Source organism: Bos taurus, chromosome 22 (genome assembly GCF_002263795.3).
Source record: "Bos taurus isolate L1 Dominette 01449 registration number 42190680 breed Hereford chromosome 22, ARS-UCD2.0, whole genome shotgun sequence".
Taxonomy (NCBI): Eukaryota; Metazoa; Chordata; class Mammalia; order Artiodactyla; family Bovidae; genus Bos; species Bos taurus.
Genome location: NC_037349.1, coordinates 60,350,991 through 60,377,558, shown reverse-complemented (window position 1 = coordinate 60,377,558; position 26,568 = coordinate 60,350,991). Strand labels below are relative to the sequence as shown.

Here is a 26,568-nt window from a genome sequence, read left to right as displayed (position 1 = left end):
GGGGATTTCTCATCCTCTCTCTAGTCTGCCTGGTGCTCTGAGGCCGCGGCGTCCCTAATTTCTTGCCCCAGGTTTGCCACTCTCTGTGGTATTTTCCCATGGATAGAAACTGCTGGGCTGGACTAAGGACGTGCACACACAGTGGTTCTGTGCTCAGTGAGGATGCACCCTCTCCAGCGAGGGGGAGTCACCTGCCTCTCACCCGTTGAAGGCTGTGGGATGCATCTGTGTTCACAGGCCAGCAGTTGCCGCCTTCCTGAACCCTTCCAGGTCCTCCCAAGCCTCCATGACGTGCCGCCTCCCTGTTTCTGTAGGAACGAGGCCCCGCTGTGTGCTCCGTGCTGTGGGTCATCCCGCTCTGCACCTGTGTCCAGCCAGGTGTGCGGTCTCTTCACCGTGGGCCTTGGGGCTGCCCTGTGTGGCTCAGCGTGTGACCGCCCACACCGTGAGTTACTGCCGTGCTACAGATGGGTACACAGAGCAGACAGGGTTCCCTGCCCGAGGTCAGGTTGCTAGTGGTCGCTTGGTTGGGTTCTGACCCAGGCCCATCTGGCCCCGCAGCCCCTGTCCTTGCCCTACACCAGCTGCTTCAGTGTGCCAGGCCCCATTTCTGGGTGTGGAAGAGGAAGCTTCCAGAAGGGGGGAGTGGGTCAGGGCCCCACAGCTAGGTGTGGGCGGGCTCCTCCTTCCCAGCCCTGCTCGGGGTTGGGCCCTCTGCCCCCTGACCACACCCAGCTCCCCGTGACCAGCTCCGATAGCACAGTGATTGGTGGGCCTCGGGCACTGAGTCCCCAGACCTGTCTGCTCTGGGGCCTCCATTCTGGTTCTCATGGTGCAGGGAGCACTGCCCAGATGGTGTTTATTCTCACATGACTACTGTGTGTGTGTCTGTGTGTATTTGTTGATTAAAAATATTCCTTGCTTTATTTTGCAGCAACATTAAAAAATATTACAAATCTCCTCCTGCCACTGAGAAGCTTGCCAATGTTTTCCTTAACCCCTCGCTCACCAGGTGGTGCAATTTGGTGGGTCCCCCTGGGGGCCTGGCGTGAGGAAACCAGAGCCCACCTCCCCTGTGCAGAGCTCCCCCACCCGCCACAGCCTCCCTTGCTCCCCGGTTCAGTGGGCTTTAGATCTTGGTCTTCCTCTCCGGCCTGGTCATCTGGTCCACCTCCTCCTAATATGGCTTCCATCAGGCACTCAGACAGGCCGGACTTGGTTCCTCTCAGAGGTCTGCACTCATCCCTCTGCTCGGGATTAGATCTTTTTTCCCTGATCCTTAAGACGTGAGCTTGGCAGGCCTCCTCATTTCGGGGCAGGGGGTCCCCTTTAGTGCTGTCTCTCCTCTGAGGGGTCTTCCCACCATCCCCATGTGTGCCCGGCCCTGCAGGACTGTATTTTATTTTTCTCAGCACTCACCACTCACATGCTTCTTGAATTTTAACGACATGTTAGTTTTGAAATAGAGATGTCAAATACTATGTGGGAAAACCCATCTCTTACCCTTTTCTGTCTGTCAGCCCCTGTTTCTGCCTTCACCCAACCCTGAGGCAGCTCGCCTCCTTTCATCTCTGGAGAGTTGCCTGTGCTGCGTATTTCACACAAGTAGGGTGTACCGTGTGCGGACTCCTTCACTAAGCGTGATGCTCTCAGGTCATCATGCTGTGGCCTGTGTGAATTCTTCATCCCTTTTTGTGGCTGATACTCCATTATTTTTACTCATCCCCCATGCCAGTTGATGGACGTGTGAGTTTTTTTCCACCTTTGCCTGTTATGGATGATGCTAATGTAAACTCACAGGTGCAGATGAGTGTGAACGTGAATTTGCATTTCTCTTGAGCGAGTACCAGGAGTGGAACTGCCAGGTCTATTGGTGACGCTGTGTTAAACTTTCGAGGAATTTGCAGACTGGTTTCCATGGTGACGGCACCATTTATTTGCCACCAGCAGGGTATTGGAGTTCTGACTTGTGCATGTCCTGGTCGACACTTGCTGCTACCTGACTTTTTTGATTATGGATATTGGAGTGGGTGTGAAGTGATGTCTCCTTGTGGTTTGAACTTGCATATCTCTTTTGACTAAGGATATTGAGTACCCTTGCATTTGGTTTTAGCCATTTGTGTATGTTCTTTAAGGACATGATCTTTCAGAGTCATTGCCTATTGTTTAATTCGATTATTTTTCTTTGTATCGTTGAGTTGTAGGAGTTCTTTTTATATTCTAGGTACATATCCTTGTCAGATGTATGATTTGCAAATTCTGTGTATTGTCCCTGAATTTGCTTCACTGTGTCCTTTGAAAAACAAAACGCTTTAATTTGTGAGGTTCAATATATTTGTTTTCTCTTTGATTGCTCCTGCTGTTAGTGTCCTATCTACAAAATCACTGCCAAAGCCAAGGTCATAAAGATTTACCCCTCTAGTTTCTTCTGAGAGTTACATTGTTTTAACTGCTGCATTTTGGTCTCCAATCCCTTTGGAGTCGGGTTTGGTATATGGTGTGAGGTGGGGGTCTAACTTCAACCTGCTGCACCTGGGCGGCCAGCTGTCCCAGCACCGTCTGTTGACAAGACTCTTCTTTACCCATTAAGTGGTCTTGGCACCTTGTCCATTAGTCAAGCTCAGATACGTAGGTTTCTTTCTGGATTCTCAGTTCTCTTCCATTGCTGTGCTTACTTGGTCTTCTCTTGTCCCATAATCATCAATTAGCTATTTGATTAAATACCAGAGGGGCTCAATTATTTTATATATTTTAACTGTAGCTGCTAAAAAAATGTTCATGGTAAAAGACTGCAGCACGAAAGTGCCAGAAGTGACAGTCGGGGCCTGTCTGCTCCTGCCTGGGTGTGGGATATGCTTCAGGAGCGTGCGAGGTGCCCTGGAGCAGATGTGTACGCCGCAGAACCTGTGTGGGTGTCTGCCTCTTTAACTGTGAATCTTTTTTACAAAGTCAAGATACACGAGACGTCCTCTGACTTTGACAGGCACATGTCCTGCCTGCCTTTCTCGATGGTTTGTGGTGTCTCACCGGAAGCACGCCGTGGTTTCTCTGGCCACTGCCTGTCCTGCACATACGTGTCGTTTCCTCTTCCTGTGCGAGTCCAGCGCCTCTGTGCACGTGGGGAGCACTTTCCTCTCCCGGACCCCTGAAGCGGAGCTGCTGCCGTGTGCTCCATCCTCAGGTCCTCTTTTTAACACGTCCCTCCCTGTGCTCTGTGATGCCGCACCTGTACTGGGTGCTCAGCAAAGTGGCTCAGCACTCTCAGGGGCTGTCGCTCGGGCCTCTCCCCTCGCGGGCTGCTTCGCTCAGTCACTGTTTCATGACACTCTGGCCTGCCTCACTTCCTCCGTGAAGGGAAACCTTGATGATCTGGTTGTCGTGGGGGAACCAGGGTGAATGAATCAGGCTGTGCTGGATTTTCTGCTCTGAGTGTGGCCCTGGGGGGAATTGGAAGGGACAGAGAAGTGGCCCCTGCCCTTGGGGTATTTGCAGACCTTTAGATGAGGCCGGTAGGATGTGAGGCACTTCCCCAGAGTGTACCCGTTGCAGCAAGTAATGGAGCTGGCAAAGGGACTGGGAACCCCCAGGGAATTAGACTGTGAAGGCCAGTGGGGTTGAATTACAGAGCTTCCACAGGACTGGGGAAACGGAGAAACAGACTCTTGGAGGGCACAAACAGAACCTTGTGCACACCAGGATCCAGGAGAAAGGAGCAGTGTGCCCACAAGAGACTGATGTAGACTTGCTGTGAGTGTCTCCTGCAGAGGCGTGGGTCAACGGTGGCCTGCTGTGGGGTCAGGGGCCCTGGGTACACTGTGCGGGCGCACGTCCTGTGCAGGAGGCCGCCATCGCTGCCATTGCCCTGCCAGGGTATATCCTCAGGCCAAACAGCAGGGAGGGAACAGCCCTGCCCATCAACAGAAAACCGGATTAAAGGTTTGCTGAGCACGGCCATGCCCATAAGAACAAGAGCCAGAGCAGATTCCCCCACAGTCCACTCTCCCACTGGGAAACTTCTACAAGCCTCTTATCCATCAGAAGGCAGACAGAATGAAAACCACAGTCACAGAAAACTAACCAAACTGATCACATGGAACACAGCCTTGTCTAACTCATTGAAACTATGAGCCATGCCGTGTGGGGCCACCCAAGACGGACGGGTCATGGTGGAGAGTTCTGACAAAACATGGTCCACTGGAGAAGGGAATGGCAAACCACTTTAGTGTTCTTGCCTTGAAAACCCTTGAACAGTATGAAAAAGCAAAAAGATAGGACACTGAAAGATGAACTCCCCAGGTCAGTAGGTGCCCCATATTCTACTGGAGAAGAGTGGAGAAATTGCTCCAGGAAGAATGAAGAGACGGGGCCAAAGCAAAAACAACTCCCAGTTGTGGATGTGACTGGTGATGGAAGTGAAGTCTGATGCTGTAAAGAACAATATTGCATAGAAACTGGAACGTTAGGGCCATGAATCAAGGTAAATTGCAAGTGGTTAAATAAGAGGTGGCAAGAGTGAATTTCAACATTTTAGGAATCAGTGAATGAAAATGGACCAGAATGGGCTAATTTAATTCAGATGACCATTCCCTACTACTGTGGGCAAGAATCCCTTAGAAGAAATGGAGTAGCTCTCATAGTCAGCAAAAGAGTCCGAAATGCAGTACTTGGATGCAGTCTCAAAAATGACAGAATGTTTGTTTTCAAGGCAAACCATTCAATATCACGGTAATCCAAGTCTATGACCCAACCCGTAATGCTGAAGAAACTGCAGTTGAATGGTTCTATGATGACCTACAAGACCTTCTAGAACTAACACCAAAAAAGATGTCCTTTTCGTTATAGGGGACTGGAATGCAAAAGTAGGAAGTCAAGAAACACCTGGAGTAACAGGCAAATTTGGCCTTGGAGTACAGAATGAAGCAGGGCAAAGGCTAATAGAGTTTTGCCAAGAGAATGCACTGGTCATAGCAAACACCCTCTTCCAACAACACAAGAGAAGACTCTACACATGGACATCACCAGATGGTCAACACCGAAATCAGATTGATTATATTCTTTGCAGCCGAAGATGGGGAAGCTCTATACAGTCAGCAAAAACAAGACCAGGAGCTGACTATGGCTCAGCTCATAAACTCCTTATTGCCAAATTCAAACTTAAGTTGAAGAAAATGGGGAAAACCATTAGACCATTTAGATATGACCTAAATCAGTGGAGTAGGAGAGAAGGTCCTTAACTTGGTGCTGTCCATGCCGGGACCCTGGATGCCCCCAGGGAAGGGTGGGATGGGCAGAGGTAGATACGTGCACCTCTTCAGGGCGGGATGCGGGTGTCAGGGCCAGGGAGGAGCAGGGAGCTCAGGGTGCCCTGCACGTGGGGCCAGTGGGTGCAGCCAGGAAGCCAGCCCGAGGCACCCAGACCCGGCATGGCATTTGCTGGTGGGTGCCAGGCCTGCACGAGTGGTTCTGTGTGGAGTTCAGTGTATTGTGGGAGTTGGTCTTGAGGAAGTGGTCTGCTCAGAAATTCGGGGTGTGGGTGAGGGGTGTCTTCACTTCCCCAGGGTTCTGTAACCGTTTCCTCTCAATCCTTATCACAGCTATCTGAAAACGTGGTCAACCGCATGAAGGAGCCTGGCCAGCCATCCAGAGTCGGGCTGCTGGCCCCTCCAGCTGCTGCCCTTGGCCCCTCCGGAGGCCGGGAGAAAGGTAGGCCAGGGTGGCAGGTCTGGGCGGGGGTTGGGTAGAGAGTTCCTCCTGGAGACAGCGCCCTGAGCCCTGGGTGGTGCCTGCGGGAAGCACTTCCCAGGAGGAAGGGACCCACATGGGGTGCGCTCGCATCCAGGGACAGCAGTATCTGCAGAGCCTCCCTAACCACCGCTGAGTCTAGGGCAGAGTCCCCGCTGTGCCAGCCTCTCTGCATGGAAGGAGGCAGTGATGGGGTGGCCTTGGTGTCGTGCTCAGAGCTCTGACCTGCCCTTTGCCCTGGGGTCCTGGCCCTGCTCCTGGGATGGTGGTGCTGGGCTCTGGGAGGGCCACCACCCCACCCCCGGGTCCCCCCAGCCCGCCCGGAGCCACCTGTGCTGGGCAGGAAGGGCCTTCATTCCCCAGTGGCATGTCTGTCATGGGAGGAAAAGCCTGTGCTTTTATTGAAGTAATTCCTGTTAGCAAACACAAAGGAACAACGCATGTAAGAGTGGAGAAAGTATAGTGCAAAAACGTTAAGATACTACAAATGGGAAAAGCCCTCGTGGCAGCTGGTTAAATACAGAGCTTGATGAGGAGCTGGGTTCCCCACTGCGATGTGGGTGCTTTACATCCAAGGGCTGCAGGGACCCAGCCTCATGGTGGAGCTGCCTTCTCAGCTGCTCTGCCCTGCTGGGGTGCCAGCTCGCAGGCGGGCGCTCCCTCCTGTCCACTCGGCATGAGCCCCGTGCTGGGACACCGAGGCGGGGATAGGGGCCCTCCTGGTGGGCAGGCCCACCCTGTCGGGAGCTGAGTGTGTGACCCTACAGGGTACAGTGTCTGGTGCCCGTGGGACACCGGCGCCCATCAGGGCCCAGCGGCACAGAGGAGAGGGCTAGTTACTCGGGGGCCCCAGGGGGCCGGCGCAGGACCTGGACTTTGCGGCGCGGCCCTGCGGGTGGGGAGGCCGGGGCTCAGGCATGGCACGGCCGCAGCCGTCTCAGGACCGCGCGTGGTTTCCTGACTGGAGTGTGAGGTGCAGGGACGGGGCCAGGGCTGCTGGCTGGGCCTCGCGACACCCCGTCCCCTGCACTGTGTGCCTTGGGGGCTCCCTGGTGGTCCAGTGGTTGGGGCTCCGAGCTTCCACTACAGGGGACATGGGTTCAATCCCTAGTTGAGGAACTAAGATCCGGCAAGCCATGCTATATGACCAAAAATAAAGTACATGCTTTTGGTTTAACAAAGTATTTTGATGTTTGACCGTGAGTGAGTTTCGACTTTCTGAAAGCGGGAGGAGCGTCGGCGTGGGTGGCCTGACTGCAGGGTCCTTTCTGTTACACACTGTGAGGTGCTTGTGGATCTGGCTGCGCAGGCCTTAGTCGCAGCCCGTGAGCTCTTCCTGGCTCGTGCGGGCTCTGTCCTTGCTGTGCGGCCTCTCTGCTTGTGCTGCTCAGCCCAGGAGTCGTGGCATCTGATATCTTAGTTCCCCAACCGGAAACTGAACCTGCGTTCCCTGCATTGCAAGGCGGATTCTTAACCCCTGCACCGCCTGGGAAGTCCCAGCTTTTACTTTCAAAAGCAGTGTTTGCTTTTACTTTACTGATAAAGTTAAAAGAAGTTAAAGTTAAACTTCTTTAACTTTTCTTTCTAATTTATAGAAATTTATAATTTATAAATTTCTTTATAATTTTCTTTATCAATTTTCTTACCTTAATTTTTCTAAATAGAAAAAGAAGTTAAAATTAAACCCTTAAGTCACACCATACCCCAAGTGCATGTCAGGAAGTCAGACATCGAAATATAATGAAGAAACTTTAAAGAAGGGTGTGAAATATGACTGTAAAATTAGAGACAATTTAGACAAAATGGATGAAGAATGAGTGACAAACTGGGGAAGCATGAGCGGTGCCCACCTGCCAGGGCCGTGAGGCGCTCTGACGGCCGCAGGGAGACGCGCACAGACGGTCACATCCATGACGAGGCCCAGCCCCCTCGGATGGTTGGCTCACTCGTGCCATCACCAGTGGCAGGGCCGGCAGAATGCCATGGAATGTGGCCGTAGGGGTCTGGCCACGGGCTCTGCAGTGGGCACACACGTTACTTTTGTGGTCGTGAGAAAGGAAAACTATGTAGAAAGCAAAAGTGTGATCAGTCTTGTGTCAGGAGAGCTGTCAGAAGCCAGTGGCTAAGTCCAGGGGGCCTCCGTCAGGCCCACACTGGGCGGCAGCGCCTCCTGCATGCTCCTGGCGAGGCCCTCCAGCACACCTGCCCAGCCTTCTGGAGTTGGCAGCTGTGAAGGTCTTGGGAGCAGCACCCCCGACCTTCCTCCCAAAGCCTGGTTCTCCTGCCGGGTCTCCTGTGGCCCACGTGGCCAAGCGTGCACGCCTGCGAAGGGGCGGAGACGCTGAAGCTGCAGCCGCAGGGTAACAGAGCCGCACTGTCACCGTGTGGGGAGGAGAGTGAGTGGGTTTGCTTGGAGATCCCCGGGTTCATGCAGGAAGGAAGGCCTCCCGTGACAGCCTGAAGTGCTGTCACACTCAAGGTGATGCCAGTGGAAAGGTGCGCAGACTTCCTTCCCGGGGGCGCTGGCCACGTTCAGGTCAGAGCCCTGGAGAAGGGGCCCAGGAAATGCAGGCTGCGCCCCCGCTGACCTCTCAGCGTGGAGACAGGGAGCTCCCCTCGGCTGGCTGGCCTCCTGGGGAGGGTGCCTGGGTTCCAGCAGCTGAGAGGTGGGAGGGGGGTGTCAGTCACCGCACTCAGGTATCCACACTGCCCAGCGACCCTGCCATCCTGTCTGTGCAGGGTACAGGCCAGGGGCCTTCGGGGCACCTCCCTCCTGACAGCAGGGCAAGGCCATGTTCTGTTGGCCCAGGGCACGTCCACCCAGGGGATGTCCCCCGGGGCCCTCTCCTGGGTGACCATCATGACCACATCCATCCACAGTCCCCTACCGGGCCCTCTCCTGGGTGACCACCATGACCACGTCCATCTGGGGGCGTCCTGCCGGGTCCTTTCCTAGGTGACCATCATGACCACGTCCATCCACAGTCCCCTCCTGGGCCCTCCCCTGGGTGACCACCATGACCACGTCCATCCGGGGGCGTCCTCCTGGGCCCTCCCCTGGGTGACCACCATGACCACGTCCATCCAGGGGCGTCCTCCCGGGCCCCTCTGGGGTGACCACCATGACCACGTCCATCCACAGTCCCAGCCCTTTCCTGGGTCACCACCATGACCACATCCATCCACAGTCCCCTCCCAGGCCCTCCCTGGGTGACCACCATGACCACATCCATCCAGGGGTGTCCTCCAGGGCCCATCTGGGGTGACCACTGAGACCACGTCCATCCAGGGGTGTCCTCCCAGGCCCTCTTCGGGTGATGCTGAGCCTCCCTCCGTCCGTGGGTTGCTGCTGACCTTTTCTTGTCTACCCCTGCAGACTCGAAACCGCCCAGGCCGGACTGCGGCAGTGGCCGGGGGCCTCCGCGGGTGCAGGTGGACCCTCTTGAGAGGTATGCTGAGGAGGTGCTCGCCCCGGGCCACGCCTTCCGCACCAGGTGCCTTCTCCTCGCCCAGAGGCCGGGGGTCTGGTCCCTCGCATTGTCTTACGTTGGTGGGACGCCCGGCCTGCGCTTTAGGTGCCGCTGGTCCTCGTGTGACGAGATGAGACTACGGGTGGGGGAGGGCAGGACTCTGTGGCCTTGCGGGTGTGTGCAGCCATGTTTGGAGGAGCTCGCTCGTGGCCTGGCTCCAGGTGTGGGTGCCTCCCCAGCGTGGGCCTCAGCCTGGTGAGCACCCTGGCTGGGGCAGGGCTGGCAGGCAGCAGTGGAGGCCCCAGGCGCACCGTGTCTCTAGGCCTCAGGGTTCTCAGGGCTGGTGTGGGGTCCTCGCGGTGTGGCTCAGCAAGCCCTCAGCTGGTACTGAGGGGCTCGTCTGCAGCCGTGAGGCTGCGCCTCTGTAACGGACTCAGGCAGCTGCCTTCGGGGGGCGGGCGGCCTGGGTCATCCCTGCTGGGCTGTCCCCTCTGCAGGTCAGCGTGGCTACATCCGTCCTGTGATCTCAGAAGGACCCACCTTCTGAGAGTGTCCAGTCCCTAATCCCCAGAGGCCTCCTCCAAGCAATTAACCAGAATTAAAAAAAAAACAAACAAAAACTTTTAAGCATTTTAAAAAACGTTCAAGTAACACGTGCTAATGGGAGACTTAGGATGTATACGAAATGAAAAAGTCACCAGTAGATTCATCATTCCGTATTAACATTTTGGACTATTTCTTTCAAGTGTCTTTTTTTCTCTAGTTTAGGCTTATGTTTTTCAAAGTCGTGTAAAATTTTGTTATCTTGCTCTTTTCACCCAGTCTTCTAATTATCTTCCATCTGTCACACCTGCCTCGTGAGCGTGTTCACTGCTGAAGGCACCACGTCTGGTCCTCGGTCTTGGGGCTGTAATGCGGCAGAGAGTGTAGCACTCAGGGCCTCATGCCCGCCGTGCCCCGGGCCGACATCCGCGGCCTTTTTCACTCTGAGGTGTTTACCACCCCACCCCCACCCCGCTGATAAAGAGCACTTCTAAGATCTTCTCAGCTGCTTTTTTCTTTCTCTAGGAGGATTTTACTAGGGAGACTAGAAACAGGTCCAAGGGGAGACACGCGTTCAGGACTGAGAGTTGAACATTGAGAACCAAGGCTGCTGCTCCTGACCTTGCAGCTCTGAGGTGGGGCGGGGAGGTGGGCTGTCCCCTGCCCGTCTCTAAAGGGGCCTAGGGTGGTGGAGTTGGACCCCTGCCGTGAGGATCTCTCATCAGGCATTGGGTCTCTGGTTCTTCAGCTGGCTGAGGACGCGTGGCAGTGTCCCCCCAACCCCAGGGGACCGTCACTGGTGCCTGACCCTCCCTGGCGGCCACGGCGTCCCGTCGGCCCTCATGTCCCTGCCCCAGCAGCTGCGTGAGCTGCGCCTGCATCTGTGTCTCCGTCTCTCCTCTGGCCCAGGTGTGACTGGGAGCAGGCTGTGCTTCAGGACGAGCTGGTCCGTGTGGCCACGACAGAGAGAGAGGCAGCTGCAAGTCCCTGGAGTGTGACGCTGCGGCGTGGGGAGGGCGGTGTGGACCAGGAGAAGCAGCGGTTGGCCCAGCGGGTGAGTGCAGGTCCCCAGGCAGCCCTCCTGGCTCCGTTGGTCCAGGGAGCAGAGGTCCAGCCCTGGACCTGCATCAGTCTGAAGTCACGGCTTCTCCTCTGTGGGGAGGGAGTCTTTCTAGGAACTGGGAGCCGGGGTCCTATAGCTGGGGTTTTGTCACAGTGGAGACAGGCGGGGGGCAGGCAGCCCAACAGCCAGGTGGGAAGGGCCTGGCTAGGACACACAGGGTTCATCGGTTTGGACGGAGCAGAAACGTTGACACCAGGGATGGAGATCTGGTGAGCATTGCAACCTGTGACTGTGGACTCTCACCTGGATCGTGGGCATCACAGCACAAGGGGTTCACAGCTTCCCTCCTGCCCTGGCCCAGGCGTCCCCAGAGAAGACACCCCCACAGTGGGAGGGGCCTCCAGCCTCCAGTGTAGGTGTGGGTTTCTGTCCATGAAGGGCAGCTTTAGAGTGAAGACTGCCCTGGACGTCTGGGTGGATGGTGCCCTCTGCCAGCGTGCAGAGCCCACGGGGCCCGAGGCCGCCTTCTCTGCGGGCGCCCCGACTCCTGTGAGGCCCCACTCTCTACTCGCCACGGTCCACCTCCTAGTGCAGCTGGAGACCCCGCTCCCTGTGGGAGCTTACTGCTTCCTGTTGCGTGTCCCTAGGTGGGGTTCCCGTGGCTGCTTTCCCTGCTCTGGTCCAGACGGTCTGGGTGTAGGGCCCAGGGTAGCCAGTCCTGCCCGACCTGGGATGTGCAGTGCTGGGGGCGTGGGGGCCAGCCTGGGGCTTCCACACTGTGAGGGGCGCCATCCAGGAGAAGCGCCTCTGGGAGGCTGTGTGGCTGCCGCCTCCTGCACCTCTGGGTGCCTGGGCTTCAGCTGGAGGTCAGGCAGTGGCTTGGCCTGAGCAGACGCAGAGAAGCGCCATCAGCACTCGGGAGGAACTCCGGCGGGGGGCGCGAGGCCGCAGCGTCACCTGCGGTTGGTCCTGTGCTCGCAGCTGCTGCACGGAGGTGGTGTCAGAAAGGTGTGTTGAGTGTTTAGGTAGGAGGGGAAGGATGGGAGCAGAACCTGAGCTGGGCAGAGGGTTTCTTTCCTTCCCGGGGTCCTTGCAGGTGGGACGGGGGAGCCTGGGTCCTGGCGGGGCCCTTCTCCCTGCCTCCTGACCCCCAGGGCCCCGACCCTGCTCCTGCCGCTGGCTGGAGGGTCCCTGTCCAGGGTGCTGAGTGTCGCGGGCATTAGGCGTGCTCCTTGCTCTGGCTTCTGCAGCGTGGCTGTTTAGTCCTCTTCTGCATGAGAGAATGATTGAGCTCGTTATTGGGCAAAGTTCATAAAACTAATGACGAGGAAAGGTAATCATGTCTGTAACCTGCTTCTGAGGGCCTGCTTTGCGCGCAGGGCCGCCGCAGTGAGCTGCTGCGTGTGGATGCGTGGCCCCCCCGCGTGCGTGTTCCCGACTCCACCTTCATGTACCTGAAGCACAGTGAGGTGGAACAAATGGGAAGTTGGAGTTGGGAGCAAAGAAAGGCTTATTTGCAGGGAGGGCAGAGCAAAGAGACAGTGGCTCAACTTCTCCCCACCCGCAGCTCATGGGAGGGTTTCAGGAGAGCAATTTTAAAGGCCAGGTTGGGTGGGGGTGGGTGGGGAGTCGCAGAGTCTTTGATCAGCTGGTGCACAGTTCTTTGACTGACTGATGGTGAGGTCACAGGCAGAACCACGAGGGGTGAACATCCCCAGTCTTTCGGGCTCCTTGGTGGTGCTTTCAGCATCTGTAAGCAGCTCAGGAATGTGGTCGGAGCTGTTAGCTGCATACCTCTGAGAGGAGCTCCTGCAGAGCAGGGGTGGGGGGAGCCTGCCTCCGAAGGCCCCAGAGGCTCGAACCCGCCTCCCCTCATCTTCCCGTCTGCCCTGCCCCGCCGCCGCCCCGTCCGTCCTCTGTGCCTGGCCCCCGACCCCTGGGCGGGGTCCCACTGGACTGGAGTAGGGCCGCAGGTGCTGAGCTCCTGAGCTCCGTCCCTGCTTTGGCTCCCGCCTCTGCTGGCTCTGTTCCGGGGGCCCCACGTTCACCCCACGGGGCACTGTGCCAGCCTGTCCACACCCACTGACTCGGTCCTGCCTGCTCTCCCAGCCCCCCCCACCCGCCCCTGCCCCCGCCTACCCCCCCCCCCCCCCCGCCGTCTTCCCTGGCCCCTCAGGAGTTGCCTGCCTGGTGGCTGCTCCTTAAAGCTACCCTGTCCCCTCGGCCCAGCCCTTGGCCATGGCGTGTGGAGATCAGAGTTGGCTTCTCAGACTCTTTGCAGTCTGGTTTTCACACCCATTGGCACTTTGATCTCAGACTCACCAAATCTGGTGACTCTCTTCACGTTTGCCCCATGGGTTCCTTGGCAGGAAGCTGCTGCCTGGCCTTTAAACTCTCCTTCTGCACCCCCCTTTCTGCCAGCTCCACCCGCCTCCCACCCTGTCCTGTTCCGCCGGGGGCTGCAGGCCAGCCGAGCGGGACAGACCCCGGAGGGTACATGTGCAACAGACCACAGGCAGGAAAGCTTGAGGTGCCCGAGGGCTGGGAGCTGAGAGGAGGAGCAGGACCCCATTAGACGGAGGCCTGCGAGGCCTTCTCTGGGGAGCAGACCTAAGCCGTGGCGGGTGACACCCAGGGCCCCGGGGCTGGAGGCTCAGTGAGCTGGGGAGCTGGGGCCATGCCTGGGAAGAGGGCAGCGCGTGGAGGGGCTCGTGGGCATGGGGGCACGCAGCCTGATGCCGTCGTGCCTGGGATGGTTTCCAGAAGGTTCTGTGTGGGTCAACAGGAGACTGCTGGAGTCCTGCTGAGAGGCCGAGGTGGCCTGGACAGAGGACCGGCAAGCAGGGAGCCGGAGCAGCAGTGGATATGTGTGCGGGGCAGAGGGTGGGCGGGCGAGTTGCGGCCACCAGCGGGACTGGGGGCCTGTGCGGCCTCCTGGCGGCCCTCGTGCCTCAAGGCAGGCGGGCTGTCCTGGGCCCCAGCATCCGTGAGGGCTGGGAGCGGGTGTGGGGGGCCCGTGCACCGTGCTTCCTCCAGGCGGCGGGCTGGGCCAAGCGGCTGGGCGGCCCTCCCGGGAGCATGGGCTGCAGTGCACGCACCCAGTCAGGCATTTGAGGGCTGGGCGTCCTCTGGATGAGCCTTGCGGGGTCTCTAGGACTGTAGGGCGGAGAACTGAAACTTCTGGTGATGTCCGGCAGCTGGTGTTGGAGGCTGTGGCCTAGCCTGGGTTCGGGAGCCAGACTCCTGGGATGAGCCCTACATCCTGGCTGTCCTCCTTGGTCGCCACTTGGCTCTTGTAGGCCCTTCTCTTCGGGGGCGGTGGTCGTGCCCGGGAGGCCCCTAGGTTGTCCTTGGAGTCTTGAGATCATGGATAGAACAGGCTTGGGTGCTTGGCTCCTTGAGCTGACAGAATGTTTCCCTCATGTCAGCTTGGGGGGTGGGTACACACTCGAGTCCTGCCTCCTTGCAGCCTCTACTACCCTGCCCAACCCACAGACCCCCTCATGCCTCATGATGCTCGCTCCTTTGCCGGTCTGGAGAGGGGTTTCCATCTTAGAGAGTTCACGGCAGAGTCCAGCCCAGACGGGTCCCTGGTTCGTGCCGGTGCCCTGCCTGTGTTCAAGGGGCCGGAAGTCTGGGCGGCCCTGCCTACGTGGGTCTGGGAAGATGGGGAGAACCCAGCCACCCTCCTGCTGTTCACCCCCTCACCAAGGTGGGCGGTGGCTGTGGGTGGTGCCACACCAGTGTCCGGTACCCTTGGGAACCAGGCTGTGTCCCGCAGCCTCTCTTGTCCCATGTGCTGGGCCCACAAGGGGGCAGTCCTGGACCCTGCTGGCCAGGGGGGAGGCTGGGGAGTTGCAGGCGGGGGACGGGACCTCAGGAGGCCGAAGCCTACCTGGCTCCCGCCCCGCACCTGCACCTGCACAGCGAGGCCTCCGCCTGTGTCTTCCCTGGTGGGTGGGGCAGAGGGGCGGGTCTGTCCATCGGATGGGCACCACCTGCCCTCCAGCCCCTCCACGGAGCCGCCTGGGCAGGGGGCCTCTCTCTGCCACGTTTTCTCCAGGAGGCTCTGGCAGCCTTCGGGCAGCAGCAGTGGGACCGGGTGGGAAGCTCCCATCCCCAGCCGCTTACTCCTAGAGCAGGAGAGTCGTGGCCCTCCCAGCTGGTGAGGAGCCTGCAGCCCCCTCCCTGGGGGTCTTCCCTGCTGGCAGCCAGGTGCAGATGAGGTGGCTCTTCCCTCGGCAAGTGCCTCCACCAGCCCAGCACCGTGGGTGGCATCTCCTTGGCTTTGCTGTGGTGGCTGGGTGGATGCACGGATGTTGGCCACCCCGGAGTTTTCCAAGGCCCAGAGAAGTCAGCCAATGTTGGTGACAAGACCTTCCCGGAGTGATGGGCTATCGGGTGTCAGGAGCCTCCAGTTGGCCTCTGAACCGGACTTCCCTGCTTAGGGTATGGGCGCTTTGCTGCCCTCTCACCAAGGCTGACAAGGCAGAGTCTGCAGACGTGTACCCGGAGGCTGCGGCCCCTGCTCAGCTGTGGAGTGCTTCCAGCTCATGGGCCACCGGGTGGGTCCCGGGTAAATGCCACAGGGCTCGGGTGCCTCGGCCTAATCAGGCCTGGCCTTCTCTCGAATGGAGACCAGCAGCTCCTGCCGCTCCCCCGCCTCTCCTCCCTCTCTGGCAGACGGGCACCCAGCCCAGAGCCTTCCCGTGTCCCGTGCCACCTTCCCTGTGAGCGGGGAGTCGAGCTGCAGGCTTGATTCTCTCCTCCGTGGGCTGTGGCTCTCCAGCATGCACCTGAGCCCAGCCACCCCAGACCTGGGGCATCGAGAGACTCAGCGGAGCGGCTGGGCCCTCCGCAGGAGCACCTTCCCTGGGCTGAGAGTTCCCAGCGGCCCCGGGCTTCAATCTCCGTTTTCAGGTGGATGGAGACAGGCATCAGTGCCCCCCGTACTAAGGGCATGCTGCCTTCTCCAGGCCCGGAGACAGGCCCGCTCCATGTCCCCTTCAGCCCCTGCGCCCGTGCTCAGCCATAGCGGGCACTCAGACCCCGTGCCCATTGGACTGGGACACCCGGCAGCCCTGTTTGGGCTGGGCTCCTTTCCAGGAGCTGGTGCTGGCAGGGGAGGGAGCAGGGCGAGGGGCCAGCCTGTCCAGGAACGTTCTTACTGGCGGCTCCTCTGCACAGGGAGCTGCTCCGAGGGGCCGGCTGCCAAGTAGAAGCCTGCGTGCTGACCCTGACTGGGATCAGGGGCGACTGCTTGCACCTGTGTCACTGCTCCTGGGCCCAGGTTTCGCCTCAGGGACTGCCTTCCTCCACATACATTTGGTTTTTAGCCACCGCAGCGAACTAAAGGACTAAAGAGACCAAAGAACTACTAACGAGCCTCTCGATGAAAGTGAAAGAGGAGAGTGAAAAAGCTGGCTTAAAACTCAACATTCAAAAAACTAAGAATGTGGCATCTGGTCCCATTACTTCATGGCAAATAGATGGGGAAACAATGGAAGCAGTGACAGACTTTATTTTGGGGGCTCCAAAATTACTGCAGATGGTGACTGCAGCCATGAAATTAAAAGATGCTTGCTCCCTGAAAGAAAAGCTATGACCAACCTAGGCAGCATATTAAAAAGCAGACACATTACTTTGTCGACAAAGGTCCGTCTAGTGAAGGCTATGGTTTTTCCAGTGATTATGTATGGATGTTAGAATTGGACTATAAAGAAAGCTGAGCACCGAAGAATGGATGCTTTTGAACTGTGCTGTTGGAGAAGATTCTTGAGAGTCCCTTGGACAGCAAGGAGATCCAACCAGTCCATCCTAGAGGAAATCAGTCCTGGGTGTTCATTGGAAGGATTGATGCTGAAGCTGAAACTCCTATCCTTTGGCCACCTGATGCGAAGAACTGATTCATTTGAAAAGACCCTGATTCTGGGAAAGATTGAGTGCAGGAGGAGAAGGGGATGACAGAGGATGAGATGGTTGCATGGCATCACCAACTCGATGGACATGAGTTTGAGTAAACTCCAGGAGTTGGTGATGGACAGGGAGGCCTGGCGTGCTGCAGTCCAAGGGGTCGCAAAGAGTCAGACATGACTGAGTGACTGAACTGAAGCTAAACTAAAGGCAGGCAGCTTGCAAGCTGTCTCTTGGAAGGGCCCTGGGTAAGGAGCTCCCAGTGAACGGGGGTGTGGCCACCAGGAGGAGGCAAGGCTGCAGCCTCTCCCTGTGTCTGAGGGGTAGTTGTCTTCTGGTGTCTGGGGAGGAAGTCTGCGGGGAGAAAGGAGCCTCGGGAGGCGGAGAGTGATGCTCTTGGAACCAGGGTGAGCACGGGGTGGACATCAGGTGCAGAGGGACCAGCAGACATCCAGGAAGGGAGGGCATGGGAGATTCCAGTCCCGTATGGTCCGCTCCGGCTGGCAGGTGGTGGAAGGACCCTGGCAGGAGGCGCTGTGCAATATTGGACTGTGCAGAGCTGGTTCCCAGTCCACCTGGTGCAGCCTGGTCCCCTGGGGGCCTGGGGCCCAGTGAGGGGCAGGCCTGTCCGAGGACCTGAGCCACCGCCCGTGTCTGGAAGCCCCTCGAGTGTGTCCTGGCTCTGGGCTGGCTGTGCTGGGTGGGGTCATCTCTGGGGCTGGGCCTCACATGTGGCCTCAGAAGTGTCTTACGCATTCCTTGAAACCTTGTAGTGCACCAGGCTCCCCAGGGGCTCTGCAGTGTGTCTGTATTTGAGTCACTGTAGCTCTCTTTGGCAGCCTGATTATTTAGACCTGACAGGTAGGCACAACTGTCTCATTAAATGCAGATATATTTGTATGACTTGGGGGAAAAATGGAACATTCCATTAGTCTAAGAAAAGAGTAGCAGTCGTTCCTTTTACTTGTAAACTCTGTGCGAGAGATTGTTCTCATTGAATGTGTGAGGTGTGCACGCAGCACCCTGGGGGCTCATGCTGTGACCTGCTCAGGTGCTGCCTGCTGCAGGCTCCCCGGCCAGCCCCTTCTGCTCCGGTCCAGGGCTGGGCGCCCCGCCCTTGGGGCAGGGACACACTCGGCCCTGCTCTGCGAGGCTCCAGGGGTCACCACCCAGAGCCCTGCGGTGGGCCGGGCCCCAGGTGACACCCTGGTGTGGCCGGGATCCTCAGCCTCCCCGAGCTCCTCTGTGGGCTGGAGTCCCGGGCAGGGGGACGGGGCTGAAGGCTGGTGGCTGCTTCTGTCAGATACTCCTGCTCTTGGGGAAGGTGCGCACCACTAACACGCGCCTTGCTTGCCTACAGAAGCCCTGCCGGGGGCCCTGGGTGCTGGGGGCCGGCCGGCTGGCATCCTGGCGCGCCATCCACTCCTCCTTGTGGGGCCCGGGCACAGGTGGGGAGCCCTGGGTGTTGTGTTGCACCCAGTTCCTTCGGGTCACAGCTCTTTCATGAACCCAGGGCCCTCTGCTCTGTTAGGCCCACGCGGGCTGGGTGGCCCTGAGGCTGTGGCTGTGGGGATCACACGGGTTTGCTGCTCTGTCCCCGCAGTACAGCGCTGGGCCTGTGTTCTGTGTGTTGCACAGTGGGGAGCGCACGGCAACCCCCAGAGAACGGGCAGGCGGTGGGTGTCAGGAGGAAGAAAGCGGGGGTGGGAGGGCGGGGGCCCGGGGCGCTACTCCATCCTCTGAGGTGGGATTCGTGTTAGCACACGACTCATGACCTCCATGCCTTTCCTGTGTCTGCTCTGCAGCCATCACCTCGGTCACCTCGGCAGAGTCGCAGGGCGTTTTCCTCCCGCCGCGGGGCCATGGGTGTGCTGGAACGTGGAGTGGGGGCCTCTGAGCTGGGCGGGGGACGTGAAAGGGTCAGCAGGCACCTTTCTGGTGGGAGGATGGGGGCCTTGCTGCTCTGGGGTGGAGGGGAGCGGGCGGTGGGGACGGGCGGGGCCTGGGAGGCAGGAGCGGGGCATGCAGCAGGCGCTCACTAGGTGCGGCCTCCTCCCATCCGCCTCCTGGGTTCAGCTGATCACAGCCCCTTGTTGACCTGGGCCTGGAGACCTCGCATGTCCTGTCAGGGGAGGCCGGACGGCATCCCACGGGTTTGGGTTGTGCCCTCGTACGCCTGCACACTGGCCAGTGGTCACACGCTTCTACCTGTTCCTCCTGTTTATTTCCTCTTGGGTAAGAATCCTTAAAAAAAATCAGACAGTACTTACGATTTCCTCCATTAAATGGCAGTTGTACTTGGGGATACTGCCTGCAGAAAGAAAAGCTGTGCCCCATCTGGAGACGGTTGGGGACAGAGACCGTGGGGTGAGGAGGAGCCGGGCTCCTCTGGGAAGACTCCTGACTCTGGGAGCCCGACAGACCAGGGCCACGGTGTTCCCGACACGCAGACCCTGTCACCACCCTCGCCCACGGCCTGGAGGGGCATCTCCAGGACCGGGTGGGAAGCGTGGGGCTCACCGAACTCAGGGCGTCCTGCGGGGACTCCACGCGGTGGCACGGGCCAGAAACCCAAGCCTGTTCTGAGGGGGCTTAGAGGACGGCTGGCCAGGAGGACTGGGCTCCCAGAGCTCACACGGCCCCCACGCCGCCTGCTCTGGGGGTGCCGAGCTGGGTGTGGCGGTTTATGGGAACCTTTACATGTTGGCAAGTGTTCAGACTTACAAGAGGAGGAAGAGTTGGAGGAGAAAGAAAGTATGTGGCGTCAACAGACCCAGCCAGAGCTGTACGCTGACTTCCAAGCTGGCTTGGATGGACCCCCCATCACGCCCTTTGGGGGCGGCAGGCTGTCGGCAGGTTTCTGAGCTGGAGCTCAGGATGAGCTGACCTCTTCCACAAGCCCCGCGTGGCCCTGTTGTAACCTTAAGTTTGTCGTCTGTAAAACAGGCTGCCAGCAGCTGCTGCTCCATGTCTGTTGGGAACTTTAAAATCTTGATTAAAAGGCACAGCTAAAGAGAGGAGACCCTGGGTGAGGGTTGACAGGTCTTCCTGTGGCCGTCAGTGCCCATCAGCAGATGCCACCCCATGTCCCCTCCGGCCGGCAGCTGCCTGCTATTTTTAGCAGCTCTGTAACTCCATTAGCCATACCCCACCTCCCAGACCCCTGTCTGTATGTTTAATTATGTAAATGGCATCACAAATCACAGTGGTGTTGAACTCCATCTCATGTCTCAGAGCAAATCAGAGCATGTTCCACTGTGTCTTGTTGACCGGCCATCCAGCCTCGCTGCAGGCTCAGGGCAGGGCGAGGCGCCCCTCCAGGGAAGCGCTCTGGGGAGAGGGCGGTGTATGGGGAGGGCCTTTCTGGGGGGTCCTCGTGGGGTCGCTCTAAGCAGTGCCTTTCCTCCCAACTAGAGGTGAGCTCTTGTCTCTGTTACACCAGTTCACGGCTGACTCGTCCTTGGCTCTGCTGCTGCAGCCACTGTGTGCAGTGGTGCCCGGGGTGGGAGGTGGCTGTCTGCGGAGGCCCCAGTGGGAGGCCGCACTGACCTCGCTCAGGCCGAGGCCGGGTGCCCGCTCCCAGCACGTCCACCTTCTGCCTGGCTGCATCACTGGTGCTGAGTTCAGGGAGGGCTGAGGTCTGTTCTTGGCTTCCGGGGTGGCCTCAGGCACTCTAGAGGTTTCTGCTCTTCCTCTGGGCTCTGCAGTGCTTAGCTCCTCCATGCCCCGGCCCAGCCCTGCTGCTGAGTTCCGGTGTCCAGCTTCTCCCTGGCCTGTGGCTCTGATTCCGGCCGCTCCCGGCAACCATTTCTTTGGGGCCACATGATGCGGTCATTGGAGGAGGCAATGGCACCCCACTCCAGTACTCTTGCCTGGAAAATCCCATGGACGGAGGGGCCTGGTGGGCTGCAGTCCATGGGGTCGCTAAGAGTCGGACACGACTGAGCGACTTCACCTTCCCTTTTCACTTTCGTGCATTGGAGAAGGGAGTGGCAACCCACTCCAGTGTTCTTGCCTGGAGAATCCCAGGGACGGGGGAGCCTGGTGGGCTGCCGTCTATGGGGTCCCACAGAGTCGGACACGACTGCAGTGACTCAGCAGCAGATGGGGTCATCTCCCTGGGGCCGTCCTCCTGCACCCCTGTGTTGACCGCCATGCGACCGCTGGTCCTGTGAGGTCCTTGCAGGTACTGTTCTCTCATCCACATCTTGGAGGACCTCGTCTCCTGAGGACAAGAACATTCTCCTCCCCAACAATGGCGAGCTGACCGTGCCCTGCGTCTGATGTGGAGGCCGGGCGCATCCTTGAGGGCTGACTACCGAGCATCTCAGGCTGGGTCACGGGCCTGCCCTGCGGGCACTTGTGCCTCCCGGTGTCCCTCCGTCTGTAGAACAGCCACTGGCGCCGGGCGTCCTCTCATGCCACTGGTGGTGCCGAGGGGCCCAAGCCTGGGGTTTTCTAGGTATCCCTGAATTTGGCGCATCTGGTCATCCTCACGATTAGGTTCAGGGCAGAGCTTGCATCCCTCTTGGTAGGGACGCTGTCCCCATGACCTCAGGGGCACGTGCTGCCACCTTGTCTCTGTGTGTGGGTTAGGCTTGTTTACTCGGGTGAGGTGAGGTGGGCCGGACTTCACTGTCTTACAGCTCCTTCCCCCTCGCAGAAGGGTCAGAAATCTGGGGTCGTGCTTTGGGACTGTGTGGTGTAGAAGCCTGGGTCATGCTTTGGGGCTGTGCGGTGTGCCGTTTCCAGCCTTTTAGCCGGGGCTTTTCTATTCTAGTCATAACGTCCTTCACATTTTAAAATCGTCCTTTTACTGTGGTGAAGTATATATCTCACAAGCTTTGCCGTTGTAACCATTCCAAGTGTGAATTCAGCGTCACTGATTCAGTGCTGGACAGCTGCCACCACCATGCCTTTGCAGAACTGGTCACCTTTCTACACAGAAATGCTGTCCCCATGACCAAGAGCTCCCAGCCTCTCCCCAGCCCTGGCAGCCCCTTTCCATGCGGTGTCCCTATGAACCTGGCTGCCCCAGGGACCGTGTGAGTGGGGTCACACAGACAGGACCTGCTCGCTCCTGAGTGGCTCCCCTCACTGGGCATGATGTCATCAAGGGTCATCCATGTTGAGGCAGGTGTCAGAACCTCCTCCCTTTAAAGGCAGAATCACAGTCCGTTGCCTGTGTAGACCCCGCTTTGTTTATTTGTCCACCTGTCGCAGACATCTGGTTGCCTCCACCTTTTGGCTGTTGTGATTATTGCTGCTGTGAACGGGTGTGCAAACATCTCTCCCAGACTCTGCTTTCAGTTCTCTTGCTGTAGGTACCGAGTAGTGAAATTGCTAGATCACATGGGAATTCTATTTTTAATATTGTGAGCATGCAGTTCTCATGCTGTATTCTATAGCAGCTGCACCATTTTACATTTTTACCAGCAACGTATGAGGGTTCCAGTGTCTCCACTTCTCACCAACATTTCTCCTTTTCTGTCCCATTTTTTTTTTTTTTTTTAAATAGCCATCCTGTTTTTGGAAAAAACCATTCAGGTGTGAAATGGTATTTCATTGCGGTTTTGAGTTGCATTTCTGTGCTAAGTAATGATGTTGAGCATCTTTTAACACACTACTCAGACATTTATGTATCTTATTCAGAGGAATGTCTATTTAGATTCTTTGGCCCCTTTTTAATGCTGTTTTAAAAAAATTATTGTAAGAGTTCTTTATATATTCTATATATAAATTCCTACTCATATATCATTTGCAGGCTATTTTGTGTTTTGTTTGATAACTTCTTGGTAATGTCCTTTAATATAAAAAGTTTTTAATTTCAAAGTCCAACTTATTTTTTCTTTTGTTGCTCATGCCTTTAGTGTCACATCTAATCTATTTCCAATTAAGAGATCATGAAGATTTATCCCTGTGTTTTCTTTTAAGAATTCCATGGTCTTGATCCTTGGTCCATTATGAATTAATTTTATATATGGTGTGAGGTAGGGGTAACAGTTCATCCTTTTGCAGGTGGACATCCAGCTATCCCAGTGCCATTTGTTGAAGGGACTGTTCTTTCTCCATTGGATGGTTTTTCTCCCTTTGCCCAGCATCAGTTGGCCACACATATATGGGTTTATATGCCAGTATGCCAGCAAATTTGGAAAACTCAGCAATGACCACAGGACTGGAAAAGGTCAATTTTCATTCCAATCCCAAAGAAAGACAATGCCAAAGAATGTTTCAAACTACCACACAGTTGCACTCATCTCACACACTAGCAAAGTAATGCTTAAAATTCACCAAGCTAGGCTTCAACAGTATGTGAACTGTGAACTTCCAGATGTTCAAGCTGGATTTAGAAAAGGCAGAGGAACCAGAGATCAAATTGCCAACATCCGCTGGATCATCAAAAAAGCACCAGAGTTCCAGAAAAACATCTACTTCTGCTTTATTGACTATGCCAAAGCCTTTGACTGTGTGGATCACAGTAAACTGTGGAAAATTCTAAAAGAGATGGGAATACCAGACCACCTGACCTGTCTCTTGAGAAACCTGTATGCAGGTCAGGAAGCAACAGTTAGAACTGGACATGGAACAACAGACTGGTTCCAAATAGGAAAAGGAGTACGTCAAGGCTGTATATTGTCACCCTGCTTATTTAACTTGTATGCAGAGTACATCATGAGAAACTCTGGGCTGGAAGAAGCACAAGCTGGAATCAAGATTGCTGGGAGAAATATCAATAACCTCAGATATGCAGATGACACCACCCTTATGACAGAAAGTGAAAAACTAAAGAGCCTTTTGATGAAAGAGGAGAGTGAAAAAGTCGGCTTAAACCTCAACATTCAGAAAACTGAGATCATGGCATGCAGTCCCATCACTTCATGGCAAATAGATGGGGAAACAGTGGCTGACTTTATTTTTGTGGGCTCCCAAATCACTGCAGATGGTGATTGCAGCCCTGAAATTAAAAGATGCTTACTCCTTGGAAGGAAAGTTATGACCAACCTAGGCAGCATATTAAAAAGCAGACACATTACTTTGTCAACAAAGGTCCGTCTAGTCAAGGCTATGGTTTTTCCAGTGGTTATGTATGGATGTGAGAGTTGGACTATAAAGAAAGCTGAGTGCTAAAGAATGGATGCTTTTGAACTGTGGTGTTGGAGAAGGCTCTTGAGAGTTGGACTGCAAGGAGATCCAACCAGTCCATCCTAAAGGAGATCAGTCCTAGGTGTTCATTGGAAGGACTGATGCTGAAGCTGAAACTCCAATCCTTTGGCCACCTGATGCGAAGAGCTGACTCATTTGAAAAGACACTGATGGTGGGAAAGATTGAGGGCAGGAGGAGAAGGGGATGATAGAGGATGAGATGGTTGGATGGCATCGCCGACTCGATGGACATGGGTTTGGGTGGACTCTGGGAGTTGGTGATGGACAGGGAGGCCTGGTGTGCTGTGGTTCTTGGGGTTGCAAAGAGTCGGACATGACTGAGCGACTGAACTGAATTGAACTGAATGCTTCTGTAACAAAGTACCGCAGAGTGGGATGGCCTAACAGACAAGTGAAAGGCTTCTCAGGGCCATGATGAGTCTGATGCATCTTAGGAAGAATCTGTTCCATGTCGTCTCTTACCTCCTGGTGTTGACTGGAAAGCCTTGATGTCCTTGGCTTGGCTTCAGTCTCTCTCTCTCTTCACATGACTGTCCTCCCCCTCTGTCTTTTTGTCCATTTCTCCCTCTTGTAAGGACACCAGTCATGTTGGATGTAGGACACCCCCTGATCCATTGTGACTTCATTGTAACAATCACGTCTTTCCAAGTAAGGCAGCATTCTAAAGTTCTAATGGACGTGAAGTTTAAGAGGATACTATTAAACTGTTCCCTGGTAGCTCAGCTGGTAAAGAATCTGCCTACAATGCAGGAGGCCCTGGTTCGATGCCTGGGTCAGGAAGATCCACTGGAGAAGAGATAAGACTATGCACTCCAGTATTCTTGGGCTTCCCTGGTGGCTCAACTGGTAAAGAATCCGCCTGCAATGAGGGAGACCTGGGTTGGGAAGATTCCCGGAGAAGGGAACAGTTACCCACTCTAGTATTTTGGTCTGGAGAATTTCATGGACTGTATAGTCCATGCGGTCACAAAGAGCTGGACGTGACTGAGCGACTTTCACGTTCATCTTTATTAAACTGTTAGTGCTGACATCGTAGGGCTTCCCAGGTGGTGCTAGAGGTACAGAACCCGCCGCCAATGCAGGAGACGCTAGAGATGTGAGCTTCATTCCCCGGGTCAGGAAGATCCCCTGGAGAAGGGCATGGCAATACAGTCTAGTGTTCTTGCCTGAAGAATCCAATGGGCAGAGGAGCCTGGCAGGCTACAGTCCATAGGGTTGCAAAGTCAAACACAACTGAAATGACATAGCACTCCTGCACGCATTGACATCTTAACAATATTAATTCTTTGTAACCATGAACATCAGGTGCTTTTCCATTTATTGGGTTCACTTAAATTTCACCAATGTTTTATAGTTTTCAGAGTATAATTCTTTCATATTCTTGTTAAATTTATTACTTACTATTTTATTCTTTTGTATGCTATTGTAAATGAAATTGCTTTCTTAAGTTTATTTTTGGATTGTTCATTGCTGGTATGTGGAAGTGGAGCTGGTATTGGGGTGTTGGCCCTGTACCCTGCAGTTTTGCTGAGTTCATTAGTTTTAATATCCTTAGAATTAATAATAGCTATAACTATTAGAACTAATAGCTAATGGAAGTGTTCACCTATTCCTTACTTTTCTGAGAGTTTTTAATATAAAAGGCTTTGGGTTTTTCAGATGCCTTTTCTGCATCAGTTCACATGATTACATGTGTTTTCCCTTTTTTTCAATTAATGCAATGTATTATATCAAAAATTTTTTCTCACGTTGAACCAGCCTTGCATTTCTGATATAAATCCATTTGATCATGGTGTGTAATTCTTGGACTGTGATGTTGGGTTTGGCTTACTATTGAGCGTTAATAGTATTTTGTTAAGGATTTTGCCTCTATATTCTTAAGGGATATTGGCTTGTATCTTTTTTTCTGATGTTATCTGGCTTTGGTGTCAGAGTTATCTAGTCTCGTACAAGAAGTTAGAAAGTGTGGCCTTCTCTTTCATTTTTGGGAAGAGTTTGGGAAGGATTGGGATTAATTCTTTTACTGTTTGGTAGAATTCACCCGTAAATCTGTCTGGTCCTGGACTTCTGTGTGGGAGGTTTTTGATTACTGACTTCAACATCTTTCTTGTGATAGGTCTTTTGAGATTTTCTATTTATTCTTGACTCAGTTTAAGCAATTTGTGCGTTTCTAGGAATTGTACGTCTCTTCTAGGTTACCTGAATTGTTGGCACACAGTTGTTTATAATGCTTCCTTTCACTCCTTTTAATTTTTGCAGTCAGTTCCCACTTTCATTTCTTGTTTTAGTCGTTTGTATCTGTTGTTCAGTCACTAAGTCGTGTCTGACCCGTTGTGACCCCGTGGACTGCAGTACGTCAGGCTCCCCGTCCTCCACTATCTCCCCAAGTTTGCCAAAACTCATATCCACCGAATCAGTGATGCTGTCTAACTATCTCATCCTCTGATGTACTCTTCTCCTTTTGCCTTAAATCTTTCCCAGCGTCAGGGTATCTTCCAATAGGTTGGCTCTTCTCATCGGATGGCCAGAGGATTGGAGCTTCAATTTCAGCATCAGTCCTTCCAATGAATATTTAGGATTGATTTCCTTTAGGATTGACTGGTTGGATCTCCTTGCAGTCCAAGGGACTCTGAAGAGCCTTCTCCAGCACTACAATTTGAAAGCATCTATATT

The 26,568-nt window shown here is 55.5% G+C and overlaps 1 protein-coding gene across 4 annotated transcripts in view; it reads left to right on the top strand.

Annotated features, from left to right (window-relative positions):
• Positions 1–26,568, top strand: part of CHCHD6 (coiled-coil-helix-coiled-coil-helix domain containing 6) — a 104,238-nt gene that overhangs the window by 15,487 nt on the left and 62,183 nt on the right. For 3 of the 4 annotated variants that reach the window (NM_001076402.2, XM_059879860.1, XM_024983021.2), the window contains 3 exon segments: positions 5,595–5,703; positions 9,119–9,191; positions 10,665–10,809. In NM_001076402.2, coding sequence (NP_001069870.1) covers positions 5,595–5,703; positions 9,119–9,191; positions 10,665–10,809 — 327 coding nt within the window. 4 annotated transcript variants of the gene reach the window in all.